This window comes from Protopterus annectens, chromosome 5.part0 (genome assembly GCF_019279795.1).
Source record: "Protopterus annectens isolate FY-2018-M chromosome 5.part0, PAN1.0, whole genome shotgun sequence".
Lineage (NCBI taxonomy): Eukaryota > Metazoa > Chordata > Ceratodontiformes > Protopteridae > Protopterus > Protopterus annectens.
Genome location: NC_056735.1, coordinates 1,618,196,607 through 1,618,215,509, shown reverse-complemented (window position 1 = coordinate 1,618,215,509; position 18,903 = coordinate 1,618,196,607). Strand labels below are relative to the sequence as shown.

The following is an 18,903-nucleotide window of genomic DNA, read 5'->3' as shown; positions in this document are numbered from 1 at the left end:
ATAAATCTCAAACAGGAGTTGAAATTCCAGTTATGATGTGTTATGCAGATGATATTATTATAAAAAGTAAAAATAAAGAGTGGATGAGAGGTTATTTTTATTTAGTTGAAAGTTTAAAGAAAAGAGGTATGATTCTTAAAAAAGATAAAAAGTAAAGGATTAGGCAATACAATAAAAAAGCAGGTATGCAATTTTCTTTGAAGGAGATATATGTTTAAAGATCATACGAAAGAATGGGAAACAACAATAAAAGAAATAAAAGAGATTTGTAAATTATGGAAAATGTGTATTTGATTAATTCAGTTATAATAGGAAAGACAGAATATTTGTCTGGTATTGTTATAATTCCTACTGGATATGAAAAAGTGTTATTAAAAATATTTTTTTCCTTTTTATGGGGATCAAGACTAAATCCTGTTAAGAGGGACATCTTATACATGAACAAGGAAGGAGGAGGATTTGGTATGATAAATCTAATACTTTATTCTGTTTCATTAAATTTATAATAAGGTAGTGAAATGGTTAAATGAAAAAAAAATGAAAAATTAGTGACTAAAGTAAAAGTATAAGGAATTCTTGAAAAATAGAGGAAATAAAAGAACAAAAGAACAGCTAAATGAAGAAAAATAATTATTAACAAAAGATAAGAATGTGGAAAATAAATATTGATGAAGTAGAGGAAGATAGAAAGGTATGGTATAATAACATTATGAAAACATATTATTGTTACATATGTTGCATTATGGGTTACATGGGAAATGTATAAGAAATAAAGATTAAAGCAATTAAATAACAAAATAAGTGATGTAGATATAATGCTGAATGTCAAGATTTCTTGTGGAGAACGGGAATAAAGAAATTACCTATTAAGGCAAATATGTGTTATATAAAGAAAGATGACAAAATATGTTTGTACTGTGGAGAAGAAGAAACAACAGCATATGTCTTTTAAAATTGTGAGATAATTGTGGAATAAATTATGTATAGAAAAATACTTTGGAAATATAAAGAATTATGAAGATATACAAATGGACATGAATGAATATGGATATTATAAAAATAAAGGCAACAATTTGAAGATAGATTTAGATAATAATGTAATTATTTATATAATTTGGGTGATATGGAATGAAAGAATTAACAAAATTATGTTTAACAAAAAATGGATACCGTCATTAATACTAAAGAAAATTAGATTATGGTTATGGAAAAAAGGAGTAGGGTTAATATAAAAATACAGAAATGGCAAGCTTTGATATATAAAGCCTGAAAATTAATTAAAACAACAGCATAATTATGTAAATATAGGACTCCTACCTTAATAGGTATCATGGGATTTTTTTTTCCATCCACCTAGACTACCACACACTCAAGCAAACAGAGCGTTGGTTTAGCATCTCATATGAAGGACGGCATACTCAGGAGAACAGAACCCCCTTTATGCTGCACTGAGGGTCAGCAATTGATCGACCTGGTGTGGGAAGAGAACCCACAACCTTCTGCACCAAAGCCAAGTGCACTACCTGTTGCACCACTGTCACTGACATTACAATCTGGCTTACAATTCAGCTATCAGTACAGTTTCATCAAACTGAACACCTGCTGGATCCCTTTGTCGAAACAAAAAATGTGTTTTTAAACTGCACAAATATGAACAGATAATTACATTCAGAAATGTGGTCTTCAGTATACAGTCAGTAACCTTACCTGCAAAACAGAATTAAAGAAACACGTATTCCCAAGATTACTTAGGCCTTTCACTGTCACTTCACTGCTCTTTCTTGACACCGTTTCTTTCTCTGGTTTATTTGCAGCAGTTTTGTTTTCCTGTTCCTTTGCATTTTGCACTTCTTTTTCAGTTGTTATGTTGTCACTGTTTTCCGTTTTGCTTATTTGTTGTTTTTTGTCTGCAATGTAAACATGTTGCTATAAGAAAGGTCAATTGTCCAACTGGAACAATGATTATACAAATGAATTGTTTTAGCATTTGACATTCCTGGCTATTAAAGTTCCTTTTCAGACACAACCTAGGTACAAGACCTCAAAGAGGCAAACAATACAAGTGCGATGAACGTATAAAAGCAGTTAATACACACATAAATTTAAGCTAACATAGCAATGCAAATCATTGACGTGCAAAATACAGACATACCATTGGTCAGAAAATAAAGAAAGACACATCCTAACTAAATGCTACAACAGCTAAGTCAATTACATTTCAAATAAAGTGTGATGCCCATGCACTGGCCCAGTAATCAAGGAGCCTCAATCCTCACCACTAACACCAGTGAGGGACGTGCACATTGGGAGGATGACAAGTACACACACAGTAAAGTACAATTTCCCTTAAGAGCACACAGAGGTCACAGTCAGTCTGGGGCTGGTTTCTCCCTTGCTCTCCAGATCCCCAAAAAGACTCCCCACTGGCACAGCTACAGGGTTCAGATCTCAAGCGAGTGGTCAAGCCAAAACCTCCAGCACCCTCTCTGTCCAACCAGTGCTTCATGTCCATGTTCAAGTAGCTGACACACACACACACAATTTGAGATTTGATTTATATACAAACACACAGACACTCCTGGGGAAGGCTAGCACAGGTTCACTAGCTATGTCCCCTTCTGCCCAGACTATAAGGTAGTACACCAACTGCCATCAACCACCCTTATCAGCTACTATAAAGGCCCTTACCAAAGGCTGTCCAATTCTACTGTGTAATGTTACTGTTTTCCAAATAGTAAGTGCGACCAAGGCTAAGATTATTTAGGAGTGGTTTGTACAGCATCACCAAATACATGCAAGTACTTTAAGAGCGTAAATATCTCTTAAACAAAACCAGCCACAATTAAAAGGTTGAAATAGATTTAATAATAAATAAAAGCACAAGACAATACTTATTAACTCAACACAGTGACAGCAGAGTTCAGAAACCACAGGAAATACTTTAAAATAACATAGCAGGGCAGTCTTACATAAATACAGAAAACACCTAGACTACTCTTACTATATTCCTATCGCTAAGAGATACTAAGTTCTAAATAACTTGCATAAAGAGCAAGGCAAATACTGGTGAGATGATGTGTTCAGATTCAGAAACAAATACAAAATGCATTCTCTCAGAGATAGTTCTTAACTCATTCACTCCAATGGCGATCAGGAAGTTTGCACTGTAACTTCCAGTGGGCGGAGTCTAAGCCTTTTGACAGAATCAAATTATGTCCTCACATTTCAAATAAATGTTCATATCTCTGGAACCATAAGGGTTATGAAAGAAGCATAAATGGCAAACCCTTCAGTACAAACTATTTTATAGTGGTAGTACTCTTCAGGGTCTACATCTTAAACTAATTGATATAATTCACACTAAACACAGTAACTGTTACATTTGTAATATTTTGTAAACAACTTACAATATCTCAGCGACCACTCAAGTTACACACATACTGTCAAGCAGCATTTTATTCATTTAGCTGAGAGCTTTCATATGAGGCTAAGAAGTTCTGTCTGTCACCTGGTTGTTGAGATATTTAGAAAAATTTGAAAATTATATCTTTATAAATTAATATCATGAAAACAGCAGTTAATATCTCTTTACCTGCAGTAGACAGATGTCAAATATTAGTGCAGTTGAGTTTGCCATTGTGTAAGCTTTAAGATGAAACCTTTTAAAACCTTGTACATAGCATGGTTTTGGAATTATTGATGCAAATATGAACAAGCAATATTTGACGCCTAGAGGCGTCAGTAGGATCTCAGATTGCATCAACAAGTAACTATTCATACAAATGTCTATATCAGTTCTTGCAATATATATTACTGAACTTAAATAGCCATACACTGATTATAGAACACAGATTAATATTTCTTTAATAACAACTTCAACTTTATCTAGTAATAGCAGACACTTCTTTTTAACTTAAAACAGTGGCAATATTTATAAATGCTCTAAATACAGGTGTAATCACACTTTTCCAGTTCTTTGTAGTTATTTTCCTGGTTACTGTTAATAAGCACTAGAGAAGAGAGTTCCATTCTCTCTCTCTTTCCATTACAGAAAAAAAGACTAGTGTCAGCCTCATGGATTAACATTCTCAGAATGCTCAAATCCTCACCACGGAGTATAATATGGAAAAGGCTACCCAAGAAATGCCCTTCACCTGACCATGGTATCAAAGTCGATGCAGGACAGGAGGCAGCAATCAAAGCAGATCACAACAGACATAAGCCCAGAACTGACAGCAAAGCCTGATTTGACTGGTGAAAAACCTGAAGTAGATCTGTTTTGCTTGACAACAACAAAAGTATCCCTAAAGGGTTAGATGGTTAAACAAAAAAAGCATAAAAAAAGTCAACAAGTGTTCGCTTTTTTGGGCTGCTTGAAAAGTAAACTAAGACATGACACTAAAGCTAGAACTGGGCTAATGCAATGGTCCAACAGTAAACTAGTTCAGTTCAACTCAGTACTGAACACAATCAGCCCAAAGCAGGTCATAACTCAGCAATGAACACAATCAGCCCAAAGTAGGTCATTTACAGATATGGTTGCCACCCATCCCGTTGTCAGCGGGACACTCACGGGTTGAGGCCTCTCATCCCGCTTCCAGCAGTCACCAAGCGTGGGACTTTAAAAGTCCTGTTTTTCCCCTTTTCGCTTCGCGATCGTAATTCAAATCAATTGCCGTGGAAAAGCCGAAAATACTTCCGGTTTTTCCACGGCAATGTGGCTACGTCACCACCCGGACCTGCAGTTAGAGGGATTCCCTGCTAGGTCCGGGTGGTAATGCAGCACAGTAACTGGCTGCAGGGATTGGAGGGGGTGGGAACTTGTTCACAAGAGCCCCATAAAGGTCGCAACTGTAGAGCACTAAGCTCTATAGCAGCTGCGAAAGATCTGATTTAATTTCTATCTCCAGCCAGCCAGGATTGAAGCCAGCCAGCCAGCCAGCCAGGATTGAAGCCAGCCAGAAAGGAAAGAAAGAAGCCAGCAAGGGAGCCTGCCTGCCAGCCACCCCAGCCAGCCAGGAAAGAAGCCAGCAAGGGAGCCTGCCTGCCAGCCAGCCCAGCCAGCCAGGAAAGAAGCCAGCAAGGGAGCCAGCCCAGCCACTGCTTGAACAACCAACTAGCCATTCCAGCAGGAAGGAAGCAAGCTAGCCCAGCAATAACTGTGATAGTGGTAAGTAGATAATTGCATTTTGTGGCTTTAGTTATTTAAAATGGGAATAGTGTGCTTTATTTAAGTTTTTAATGTTTAGAGGTAGATGGGGATGTAGTATGCAGTATTTAAATCTGTGCAGTGGTTATTTTGATATTTTTGAGTAGTAGTTTTTAAAGATATAAAACCTGAATGTATATGTAATTGTTATTATTCTTGGGGGTATGATTTGGAAGCATTACTTTTAAAAGGCTGAACTGTGTATAGAAGTTGTTTGTTTCTGTTGGGGGGCAGTGAAATATAAATTTAGTGTGACACATTTCTATTGCTGTAGCTTTTTCTGGGTATTGTCTGTTTGCAGATAGGAAATGTTCGAGCATAGTTTGCACTTTTTTTTATGGAAATGTGTGCACTTTAATGCTGTTTTCAGGAAGTTACGATATACTGTTTAGGTAATTTTTCCTGTTCCTGCAAGTCCATGTCTATGTGGTACAAGTCTACCTTTTGAGGGGGAATGTTAACAGTTAATGTAATTCATTTATTATTCTAGTAGGTACATGTTGCCAATTTGCCGAAGCTGTTTCAAGATTGTTTTCATTTATACTTGTAAATGTGTGCATTTAATTTATTATTCATTTTTAATAAAGGTTAAAATGTACTGCTTTGCTTGTAATGTGAATATGGGTGTGTTGCTTTTACTTGGGCCTGTTTATTGCATTGCTGTGCTGGATTAATTGCTATGTTTTGAGGTAAAAGGAGCCCATGGAGTCTGCTGTACATTGTAGTTTATGTTACTTCTTTTGCAAGAAGTATTTTTAAAAGTTAAAATGTTTATGGACTTTTTTCCCGTTTATTTTTTTTTTGTGGAGGGATGCTCAGAAGTTAATGCAATGTATTTGAGATTGTGCTAAACCATGTCGTTGTTAAAGAGTAGTTTGCGTCTATAAGTAGCAAAGTTTGTATTTTGTGTTTTAGTGATGTCTTCAACATACTTATTTACTGTTTTCATTATAATCCGATTACGACCAGTGCTGCTGTTGGGCATGTTCATTAATAGATCATTGCGCTGTGTAAATTAGTGCCATACATTTCTTAACTGCTGTGGTCAAAAGCTAAATTAGGTCTATGGTATCCACTGTGCATTCTCATTAATTTTACTGTTTTTTGGTTCAGTGAATGTGGTTAACTTTTTTTGCCTTGAGGGGTGGGGTGAGGTGGGCATGTTCAGTGGTAAAAATAATGCATTTCATTTTCTACAAGCTGTATTAATGTTAGTTTTCAATGGCCAAAATGCCCCCTACATTACCTCATTTACTATTTGACCTTTTTCAAACTGTTTGTAAACTCTTTTTTGCTCCATTCCTCGGTTATTTCGCATGCCAATGTTTTTCAAGTCAGTTCTTTTGTGTGCCAATGTTTTTCAAGTCAGTTCTTTTGTGTGTCAATGGTTTTCAAGCCAGTTCTTTCACATGCCAATGTGTTTCCAGCCAGTTCTTTCGCATGCCAATGTTTTGAGCCAGTTCTTTCGCATGCCAATGTTTTTCGAGCCAGTTCTTTTGTGTGCCAATGTTTTTTCAAGCCAGTTCTTTCACATGCCAATGTTTTCCAAGCCATTTTTCACATGCCAATGTTTTTCGAGCCAGCTCTTTCGTGTGCCAATGTTTTTCGAGCCAGTTCTTTTGTGTGCCAATGTTTTTCGAGCCAGTTCTTTCGCATGCCAATGTTTTTCGAGCCAGTTCTTTCACATGCCAATGTTTTTCGAGCCAGTTCTTTCACATGCCAATGTTTTTCGAGCCAGTTCTTTCGCGTGCCAATGTTTTTTGAGCCAGTTCTTTCGTGTGCCAATGTTTTTCGAGGCAGTTCTTTCGTGTGCCAATGTTTTTCGAGCCAGTTCTTTCGTGTGCCAATGTTTTTTGAGCCATTTTTTTGTGTGCCAATGTTTTTTCAAGCCAGTTCTTTCACATGCCAATGTCTTTCGAGCCAGTTCTTTCGCGTGCCAATGTTTTTCGAGCCAGTTCTTTCGCATGCCAATGTTTTTCGAGCCAGTTTTTTGTGTGCCAATTAAGCCAGTTCATTTGTGCTGTGCAGCAGTATGTTACCGAACCCTACTAACAGTGTTGGTAAATATGTTGCATATCAGGTAAGTACAGATTCAAGCATGAAGAGAGCAGCAGTTTCATCACAGTCAACCAGCAGCAAGAGAATGTGCAAGTGGCAGGACGTTTGGAAAACAGAATTTGACTGGATCGAGAGATGCACTGATGTCAAAGCATTCTGCAGGTACTGCAAGAGAGAATTTCTAGTGACCCATGGTGGAAGAAATGATGTCGCACGACATGAGGCAACTGAACAACATAAGACTGCCATTCTTTAAGCTAAATCCACTCACCTGATGACAAAGTGGGCAAGGAACGCAAACCTTGAGGGACCAGAACTTAGGATCATTGCAGCAGAAGCCTCTGAGGTTTTCCATGCTGTTAAGCACAATATTTCGTATAACAGCTTGGACTGTGCAGTAAAGTTGGCCAGCCAGTTGTACAGTGACTCAGACACTGCAAACAAACTATCTTGTGGCAGAACCAAGGCTGAAGCCATAGTCGAAAATGTTTTGGGACCACACTCATTGGAATGCCTCCTGCATGACCTTCAAAAACCAGGTACTTCATTTGCAATTTCATCAGATGCTTCCAACAAGAGGAACATAAAATTATTTCCCCTTGTTGTGAGGTATTTTTCTAAAGAAGAAGGGGTGGTGAATGGCCTTCTGGACTTCTATGAAGACCCTGATGAATCGGCACAGGCTATTTCACAGCAAATTTCCAACATTATGGAAAGGCACTCCTTGCCCTGGGACCATATTTCAGCTTATGGGGCTGATAATGCCAGTGTGAACTATGGGAAGAAATCTGGTGTGTATACCAGATTAAAAGAAAAGTGCCCATCACTCCAGAAGGCTAGCTGTGTTGCCCATATCATTCACAATGCAGCCAAAAAAGCTGCAGCACAACTACCATACGACGTGGAAGCATTTGTAATGAGACTTTTCAGCCACTTCTCAGGTTTGGCCACAAGGACCAGAGACTTGAAAGACTTTTGAGTTTTGTGGCATGGAATTTGAGAGTCTGTTAAGACATGTGCCAACAAGGTGGCTGTCACTACTCCCAGCCATTGAAAGAGTAGTGAAAAATCTCCCAGTGCTCCAGTCCTATTTCCTCTCTCAGGGAGAGGAAGAGACCCCCCGGCAGATATGGCAGTACTTTTCAGCTAATGAACATGGTGAGAATGAATTGCCTACGCTGCACCAGTACTATTTGCACTTTCTCTGTGCTGTTCTTGTTGATTTTAATGAACATATAAGTACATTAGAAAAATCAGCACTTACTGCAATGGAAACTTTTTGTGTAATGGTCTCTCTGAAGCAAAAACTGCAGGCAAGAGCTGAAGGTGCTTTCTTTGGAGGGAAACTTAGGGCACTTATGAGCACATTAGACAGCACTTCTGCTAACAAACTGAAAAGAGACTTCATTGTGTTCTTGGAGACAGCAGTGAAATACCTGGAGCAATAGTTTGATTATACTGAAATCAACTACTTGTTTACACTATCTAAATTATCTCTAAATGAGCCATTTGCCTTCAATGACTTGCTTAATGTGACCACTGCCCTGAGTCTGGAGGATGTAGATGAAGATGATCTTTTTAGGGACTACTTGGCAATTAGGCCCTCTCTCGAACAGTTATGTAACACAAGCTTGACCCCAGGAGAGAAGTGGCTGAAGCTTTTCAAAGAAGGGCCTGAACTGACTACACTCTATCCGGTAATTGCTAGGGTTTTATCTATACCATCCTCAAATGCATTTGCAGAAAGAGTTTTTTCATTGGTGAAAGGTAAGTGGACAGATGTGCAAAACTGATGTAGTGTGGACTTGTTAAAAGCTGAACTAATGATGAGTGTAAATTATCGGATGAAATGTTGTGACTTTTGCTCAAATATCGTTTCAAATCGGGCCCTTCTTCAAGCCATAAAATCAAATTCAAAATACACTTTAAAAAAAAGTGATTTATTGTACTAGTGTGCAGTATAAAGTACTAGGGTGCAGTTCGTAATTTTGTGTTTTTCTTTGTTTAGCATTAATTTGCTAGGGTGCATATGTAGTACTAGGGTATGTAGTTTTGTGTTTTTTCTTTGCTTTAGCTTTAATTGACAATAAAAAGTCTTAATTTTATTCTTGGCTTGTATGTGGTATGTAGAATTTTTTAAAGTTTTCTTTCTGAATAGCAATGGTTGGTTTATGAATTTTTTAACTTTTTAAATAAACAAGTGTCTGTTTAATGAGTAGTGTGTTTTTTATTCCTTTAAAGTTTATTTATTGTTACAACTGATTAGTGTGTGTTTGCAGTAACAGTTCACTTCATTTAAATGGTTTAAGTTTTCAGTATGCTGTAATGTCACAATGTTGCATCCATAACTAATACTGCATCTCCTAACAACTCTGGTGATGTGGTGGGGGCTGGGGCCAGTGTCATGTTGGCCACACCTCTATCCTGTTGACCACACCCCCATGTCCCACTTTGCCCTTGTTAAAAGGTGGCAACCCTATTTACAGATGAACAGCAACCTGTGCATATTTAACTAAGTTAAGGGGATATTTCTTAAGAAAGAAATAATTCATGGGAAAAAAATCGGTTCTTAAACATTTACTAACAGTGTCTGAAATCCAGTACACGACAAGTGGCACCACAAATACCTCTCAACTGTTCAAATTTTCTCAGAATGTCCAGATTTTTTTGCTTCATATTTTGGTCTGTTCTTCATAAAATTTGTGGATTTCTGGCAAATCACTGAGGAATGAACTCAATAAATAATGACACACATTTGAGTTTCAGATTTCATATTCTTCAAAAAAATGTGTGCAAAACAAATCCTGGTATTTCAGCAATTTTCTAATTACAAGAGCAATATTTAAAATTCTATTTTTGTGCATTTGGCTCCCCATTAATTTGGGCTTCGTCCAGATTACTTGCACAAACCATAGTGTCTATTAAGTAGACTGAGATTATTTTTAATATCAACAAATTTTAAACTGAAAGATGGGTTCACATACATTAATTGAAAGAAAAAAAAGTTTCCATAAATACTGCCATGCAGAATACAAATGGGTTTTCTTTTTAACAATTTTTATTCACTTGAGCGTTACATAAAATGCTCAATTCCTGTTTCTCCTTAAATCTCAATCCTCCTCCTGAACATTATTCTGTGTGTACACTTCCCACAAATTCCACTTGTTTCTCTAAACTCTGTTTCTTCCTTTTCTAAGTATCTCGCATCCAGTTCTTTTAACTCCTTCAGATATTCAAAACTTCTGCTACATTTGGTATACATATTGATTTCTGTTTTGTAGTAATTGCTGTTTTTGGCAGTCAACATTACTAAACTTAGTAAGGCCTTATTATTTCTAGACAATTCAGATCATGTATACCAACTCAAAATAATCATTTTCTTAGTACCATTTGTTTCCCCCAACATTTCTAACAAAGTACTCTGCACGAAAATTTTAAAATCTACCAAATTATTACATTCCCAAAAAACATATTCTCAATTGACTACCTCTTCCCATTGTATCTCCAGCATTTACTATTTACCTGAGGAAAAATCCTCTGAAGTCTACTTGGAAAAGAAAACACAAGTAATCCACAGTGCTTGAGTTGGGTCTGGTATCCATCTTGTTAATTAGAGGGTAATAGGGCAGTTTTGAACTTGGTGTCTCTTCATTTGTAGTACATCTGGATCACTTGGTCACATTTACTGCTCCTTGATACCAAGTTGTCACCTAATTTGTTTTACTGCGCTATAAAACAAGGCAGTGCCTGCTTTTAAGATAACCATTCTTATAGATCTTGATAAGGACAATGGAGGTCTGTAAGGGGCTCATTTCAGTTGTGACACAGATCCTTTTTTGTAAAACTTGTTTGCCCTCAGCGCTAAACCCAATTAATTAATATATTGATAATAATAACAGTGACCACTTGCAAGGGGTTCACTTCAGTTGAAGTACCCCTGACCCTTTTTTGTAAAACCTCTTGCCCTCAGTAGAATATCTAAAATTCAGAAACAATTATAATAAAAATGAAAACACCAAAAAATAAAAATAAAACCTTGGCCTCAAAAGATTAAGGCAAATCAGATTTTTTTGTACATCTGGTCTGTATCGTTGGATCTGTATTAAACTCTGTTTTTATATTTGGTGTACGAGCAGTGTGTTCCTGTGCACATCCATCTGAATTGGGTTATTTTTTGTACATCTGACTTACCCACAGGAGTAAACTTGCATCACAAGTGAAAACAGTAATAAAAAAGTGCTCAACTGCATTCCTGGATAAGCGGGAGCCAACTCACCATAACAAGAGGACAAAATAACCGTCTTTATTAAACAAGAAACATCTTTATTAAATTATCATGTATGACATAGGCCATGTTACATTTATATTAATGAAAATAAACCACAGTGACACAATCTCAGTTGCAAACATTACACATTCCAAACCTTGCCGAAACAACTGTAGCCTGCACACATTATACACCACTTTTAACATATCCAATCATTGTTGGTCATCCATTACATATCTCATTTAAATCATGCCTTCTTTTAAACCTCGTCCCTCGCATGTATTGATCTCACATTTCCCATTTTTCCCTATGTAATTTGCTCCTACCGTTTTCTAAAGATCCGAGTTCCAGTTGTTTCATCTCTGTTACTATATTTGCTACTTCTATTAAAGTTGGTTTAGACTTTGATGTTCATAAGGATCATTTGCATATATCCCATGTGCCTCTGATACAAGAGGTTTGGGAGGTCACTCAGTGGAAGTTCTAGCTTTTGCTGGAGTTTTCATTTTGTTTTTACTGATTGCTTTTTTAGTGACCTTCTCACTCACTGTTTTAAATTTGTATGGTTAGGCAGGTTGCATAGGTGTGTAGGGAGAGAGTTCCACTGTTTAGCTAAGGAGTGGGACAGCAGTAGATGGCCAGGAGGTCGTGCAGGTTTGTGGACCTGAAGGAGATTTTGATTTTTGGATCTGAGTGAGCGGTTGGGAATGTAAGGTTTTAAGGAAGTGGCGAGAGCTGGGCAGTTGGCAGGTTTAAAGATGAGCTTGTGGGCAATGGTGAGTCATAGGTAACTGAGGTAGTTGGGTAGTTCAAGCCAGGTGAGGAGGGAGTGACAGTGGTGGAATGAGTTTTTTGAATTGGTTGCAAATTTGGAGATGTTGTGTAGCAGGATTCAAGTTTAGACCGAAGGCCAAGCTGGAGATTGGTGAAAAGAGGGGCACCATACATAATGGAGGGGAGTAGGATGGTGGATGTAAGTGTTTGATGGGTAGAGGGGCTTATGAAGCGGTTGTGCTTGTAGAGGAGACCTAACTTTTGGTGGAATTTCTTGATTGTGGAGTGGATGTGGGTGTCAAATTTTAGTTCTTCATCAATAATGATGCCAAGAAGCTTGGTGTTGGGAACAATTTCAAGGAGGGTGTTGTTTTGGCTCTGTATGGTAAATGTGGATTTGTCAATGGAGTTTTTGGTGGGGGGAAAAAAAAACATTAGTTTGGTTTTACTTGCATAGTGCCAGATAGTTAGACTGCATCCAGGTTTCTGTTTTGGAGAAGGCTAGTTGGGTTTTTGCTACGATCTCGGAAGGGGAGAAGGCTGAGCAGACGATTGTTGAGTTATCTGCATATTGGACACTAGATGAGTCTGGGATGGATTGGTGAAAGTTGTTAATGAATAGGTTGCAGAGAAGAGGGCCAAGAACAGAACCTTGTGGGACACCTGTGGGTGGATTCTGGGGCCAGATAATATAACATGCTGCTTACTGGTCAGTCTGAAATATGACTTGTATGATCCCCTATTGAAGCTATTCACTATCAGCCTCAAAACAGACTTGGTGTCAAATGAATGGAAGACAGTAAACATCATTCTCTTGCACAAAAGTGGGGGGTCAACAGACCAGGACAATTATCTATAAGACTGACCAGTCTCATCTGTAAGGCTATGGAAATAATCATTATGGAATTAATAAATAAGAACACAGGTAACCTACAGATTCTCAAACCAAACAAGTTGAGATTCATGAAGGGCAGGTTATGCTAGTTAACCTAGTCGATTTAAAAAAAATATATATACTGAAGCAACAGAAGAGGGCAAAAAGTACAGTTTTGTACCTACCATAAATGTAGATGTTCGAGGATCCACATTGCTGCAGTCATAACCTGTGGGTAGTCCGCTGTCCTCGGTCGGCCCGAATACCAAAGAGTTAGGCTGGCGTCGGTCATGGGCGCCCAGAGCTGACGTCAGTACGTAGTAGTACTTAAGCGCATGACCGACGCCATATCCTCAGTCTTTCTTGCCCCAGATGTCAGAAGGCCTTAAAAAAGAAAGGCCAGAGCCAAAATAGTAAATACCCAACAACCACCAGTGAGCAAATAACAATTATCCCAAAGGAATAACAGCAACCCCAAACTACAGAGGGGAAGGAGGGAGGGAAAATAGGACTGCAGCAATGTGGATCCTCGAACATCTACATTTATGGTAGGTACAAAACTGTACTATGTTCTTCGTCTCACATTGCTGCAGTCATAACCTGTGGGTAGAATCCCAAAGCAAAGGAAAAGGGAGGCTGGCAAACTAAAAAGCATTAGGAGCTGCTAACATGCCCTGTAAGACTGCAGTGGCAAAACCAGCCCTAGACTTGGAATAAAGAGGGAGATGGTAATGCTTAGTAAAAGTGTGAACTGAACTCCAAGTAGCTGCCTCCAAAATATCCTTAGTAGCTACCCCCCTCAAAAAGGCAGTAGATGTGGCAGTAGCCCTAGTGGAATGAGGTCTGATTCCAGCGGGAACATTTTTCCCATGATGAGAATAACAAAAAGCAATACATTGACCAATCCACTTAGAAATAGTCTGCTTTGAAACAGCTTTACCTTGTGAACCCAAAGCAAAGGAGACAAATAACTGTTGAGTCTGTCTGAATTCTTTAGTTCTGCTCAAATAATAATGCAGCTGCCTGTGGATATCCAAAGAATGCAAGACCTTTTCCCCCCTATTTTGGGGATCAGCATAAAAAGTAGGCAAATGGATAGACTGGTTCAAGGCCACATTGGAAATCACTTTTGGCATAAAAGTAGGGTTAGTACGCAAAGAAACTCTATCCTTATGGAAAATCAGAAAGGGTTCAACAGCCATGAGAGCCTGCAATTCAGATACCCTCCTAGCAGAAGTAATGGCCAACAAAAAAGCAGTCTTCCAAGACAAAAACTTCAATTCAGATGTAGCTGCAGGTTCAAAAGGAGGTAAAGTAAGCTTCTCCAACACAAAATTGAGATCCCAGGAAGGAGTAGGAGCCCTACGTGGGGGTCTTATATTTTTTGCCCCTATAAGAAATTGCTTAAACAAAGGGTGAGAAAATAAAGGAGGGTCACAATCATAGTGAGCAGAAATGGCTGCAGCATGAACCTTTACAGAGGAAAAAGACAAACCCTTGTCTAATAATTCAGTAAGATACTGGAGTGTAAAACTCAAATTAGGCACTGAGACATCAAAGCCTTTAGTTGTGCTCCAAAGAAAAAATCTCCTCCATTTATCAGCATAAACTTTTCTAGTGCTGGGCCACATGGCCTCCAAAATGACATCTAAAACCTGTTGAGAAAGCTGAGACCCCACAGACTTTAAAACAGAATACGCCAGGCTGTTAGATGCAGGGACTGCACCCTGACATTGAGCAAATGATTGCTTGACTGGGACAACAAGTGGGGAAGCTGTGGCAAAGGCCAAGGAGGCTCCTGAATTAAACTCCTCAGCAGAGGATACCAGTGCTGACGTGGCCAATCTGGTGCTATTAGAATCATGCAAGGCTTGTCCCGCCTGACTTTCAAGAGTACCTTGGGAAGGAGAGGCAGAGGAGGGAAAGCATAGACGTGAAGGTTGTTCCAACTGAAAGATAGAGCATCCACTTTCCAAGCTTTTGGGTGAAACATCTTTGAGCAAAATTTCGGTAGTTGGAAATTTAGAGGAGAAGCGAACAGATCTATGTCTGGAGTTCCCCAAGCCACTGTCAACTGCTGGAATACCTGAGGATCCAATTTCCACTCGTGGGGATCCACAATTTGTCTGCTCAATACATCTGCTAGGGAGTTCTCTGCTCCTGGCAGAAACCGTGCTTGAAGAGTGATGTGCAGACTCAGAGCAGTCTCCCACAATATCATTGCTTGTCTGCAAAGAGGGTAAGAATGGGTTCCCCCCTGCTTGTTGATGTACCACATGACTGTTGTGTTGTCTGTTCGAATCAACACCTGTCCTGGTTGAAGTAGACCCCTGAAAGCCATCAGGGCAAACTGGACTGCTAACATCTCTTTCATGTTGATATGCAAATGTTGTAGTTTGGGAGGCCACGTGTCTTGAATCCATTTCCCATTGAAGTGTGCTCCCCAAGCCAAGTCTGAGGCATCCGTCGTTAAGATCTGACTCGCCTCTGGTCGGGTCATAGAGCGCCCCTTGTTTAGGTGACATTCCTGCGCCCACCACAAGAATTCCTTCTGGATGCAAGGTATTATCCGAATGACAGTGTCCAAATCGTGGCAGTGTTGAGTCCATACACTTTTGAGATACCATTGTAGCTTCCTCATATGCAGTTTGGCATTGGGAAGTACTAGAATGCAAGATGCCATGAACCCCAAGGCTTGAAGGACTGTCCTTGCAGTCAGCCTGGACAGTACTGAAAGTTGCTGAAAGTATAGGTGAAGAGTTCTTTGTTTGTCCGGGGTTAGAAAAGCCATCCGAGAAGCTGTATTCAGTCTCACACCCAGAAAGCACATGTCCTGAGAGGGTACTAGACTGGACTTTATTTCGTTCACAGAATACCCCAGGCACCTTAAAACTGCCATTACATACTGTAGATGTTGAAGTAACTTGTCTTTGTCTTGAGCCAGAATCAGGCAATCGTCCAGATAAGGATAAATTTGTATTCCCCTCTGTCTGAAGAAAGCTATTACAGGAGCCAGAACTTTTGTGAACACCCTGGGCGCAGTAGATAAACCAAAGGGCAATGCAGAGAACTGATAATGAGAAGTACCAGCCCGAAATCGCAGGAATCTCCTGCAGCTGGGCCTGATAGGAATGTGAAGATAGGCCTCTTTGAGATCCAGAGTTACCATCCAGTGGTCTTTGCCTAGCATAGGCAGAAGTTGTTGTAATGTTAACATCTTGAACTGTGGAATGTCCAGGTAGGTATCGAGAATGGACAAATCCAGAATTGGCCTCCAAGTGTTTCCTTTCTTTGGCACTAGGAATAGACGGGAATAAAACCCTAGGCCTATTTCCGACGGAGGGACCACCTGGATTGCTCCCATCTGTAAAAGCAAAGAAATTTGTTCCTGAGCCTCCAGCCTTTGCTGAGGAGGTACATCTGGCATGCCTTTGAAAGGAGGAAAAGTGTGAAAATAAAACCTGTAACCTTGACTTATTATTTCCAACACCCATTTGTCCTGGGTGACCAAATGCCAGTTTTGATTGAAAAGTGCCAACTTTCCTCCTAGAGAAGCTGCCAGAAAAGAAGGATCTGGCAGCTGAAAATACAGGTCATTGGGTTTGTTTATGAAAAGGCTGACCCCTGCCCTCACCAGAAGACTGTGCAGGAGAACTCCAAGTCCTGGGCCTGAAAGAACCCTGAGCGTGAGCCCTGCCCCTACCACGTCTAGACCTGCCCTTAGACTGTAAATCCGAAGAGGGGTAGGACCATCCCCTAGCAGGCCAATTCCTGCTAAACTTAGGGGGCTGTACTTGCAAAAAATCCTTAACCGTCTGCATAGACTTAGCTTTATCTTCCATCTTTTTCAACACTGACTCCACAGGGGAACCAAAAAGAACTTCAGATTGAAGAGGAGCATCCAAAATCCGAGCTTTAACATGCTCTGACAAATTTTGATCCTTAAGCCAGGCATGTCTATGAATAACTGAACCAGTAGCAGCCACCCTGGATGAAGCCTGAAGAGCATCGAAGCCACACTGCAAGGAATGTTTACCAACTTGATCTGAAGCATGAACCAACTCCTGCAATTCCTTACACTCTATACCCTCAGATAAAGCATCCACCTTAGATTTCAATTGACCCAACAAAAAATTCTGATACTTCAGCATATGAAACTGGCAATTTAAAGCCCTCATAGCTAACGTAGAAGAGGTGTACACTTTTTTCCCCCACCTATCCAGTGCTCTAGAATCTTTATCCAAAGGAACTGGATTCTTAACCACAGAAGCCCTGACACCCTTCGGCCCTTGACTAATAGTTTCCGGGTCAGCTCTAGGACTCTTATACAAATATTTATGAGCCTCTGGAACTCTGTAATACCTGTCTGGCTTGACAGGGGCAGGGGGTAAAGAATCAGGATTAAGTGAAGCTTCAGAAAAAACATCCTGAACAACATCCAAGACAGGGGGAATAGCCAAAGATATATGTTATGGCAAAAATAAAAATTCCCTAAGCCTTTTTCGAGAATCTGAAAAATCCTGACCTACCCACTTGAAATGTTCCCTCATGGAATGTAAAGTTTCAGAAAAGGAAAAATCCTCTGGAGGAGAAGCAAAAGGACAGGAATCCTCTGCCTCCGAATCTGAATAGGGAGGGAAATCCTGAATATCTTCAGCTGAGGACTCAGAGTAGTCTGAAGAGTGCTCCATTCCCTCTAAATCTGTCTCCACCCTAGGCCTCTTCTCTGGAGGGGGCATAGAACCCCTGATCAAAGTAATCAAATCCTCTGCCATTTTTAACATATGTTTTTTAGAAACAGAACCTGAAGAACTAGGGCTATGGCCAGCACCAGAAGGACCAGGTTTAGCTTTAACATGACCTTTAGTCACTGAGGTAGAAGGCCTAATAACCTTTTGTAAGGATGGAACTACAGATACCTGAGAAGAACCCTCGGCCTGGCCTAACTCCTGAGAGGCCAACTCCTGTAAAAGTAAAGGTTCCCCCTGGGATTCAGCCGAGGCTTCGGCTGGATCCACAGATTCAACCATAGTTTCCATAGAACCGGCGTCCGCAACGGACGACTCATCCGGTTTAGACCTTAAAGATTTATCTTTTCGCTTTTTAGCGGTAGCGGGCGTCGGAGGATCCGACGGCATGTTGTAGTTACATCGCTTACCAAAAACAAGCCTGGCACAGTCTAATCTACGTTTAATGGTGCGCTTATTAAATCTAGCGCAAAAGCGACACCCGACTACGTCGTGTTCAGGCCCCAAGCAAGGAATACAGAGAGAATGATAGTCCCTATGAGGTATCTGTTTCCCACAAGAAATACAATTATTAACTTTTTCTGACATCCGGATTAAGTGAGGCAAGAAAAGACAAAAAGTTTCCCCAACGGGGTACTTAGCCCAACTTGGTCTTTGGTCTGAAACTCGATATTTGAAAATTTCAGAACGCCGAACGGCACTTGCAAACGCTGCTTCTGCTTCGGACCATGCGGCAAGAAAGACTGAGGATATGGCGTCGGTCATGCGCTTACGTACTGACGTCAGCTCCGGGCGCCCATGACCGACGCCAGCCTAACTCTTTGGTATTCGGGCCGACCGAGGACAGCGGACTACCCACAGGTTATGACTGCAGCAATGTGAGACGAAGAGCATCAGTACACACTGCATATCCAGACCTTGCAAAGGAGTTCAATACCATGCTGAATTTTGGAATCATACAAACTCCCTCAGC

General features: G+C 39.8%; 1 protein-coding gene across 5 annotated transcripts in view; it reads right to left on the bottom strand.

Annotated features, from left to right (window-relative positions):
• The window catches only part of USP16 (ubiquitin specific peptidase 16), a 1,120,218-nt gene that overhangs the window by 964,344 nt on the left and 136,971 nt on the right, over positions 1–18,903 (bottom strand). For all 5 annotated transcript variants that reach the window (XM_044071387.1, XM_044071383.1, XM_044071384.1 and 2 more), the window contains one exon: positions 1,708–1,907. In XM_044071387.1, the coding sequence (XP_043927322.1) occupies positions 1,708–1,907 (200 nt within the window). The remainder of the gene's footprint in view (positions 1–1,707; positions 1,908–18,903) is intronic.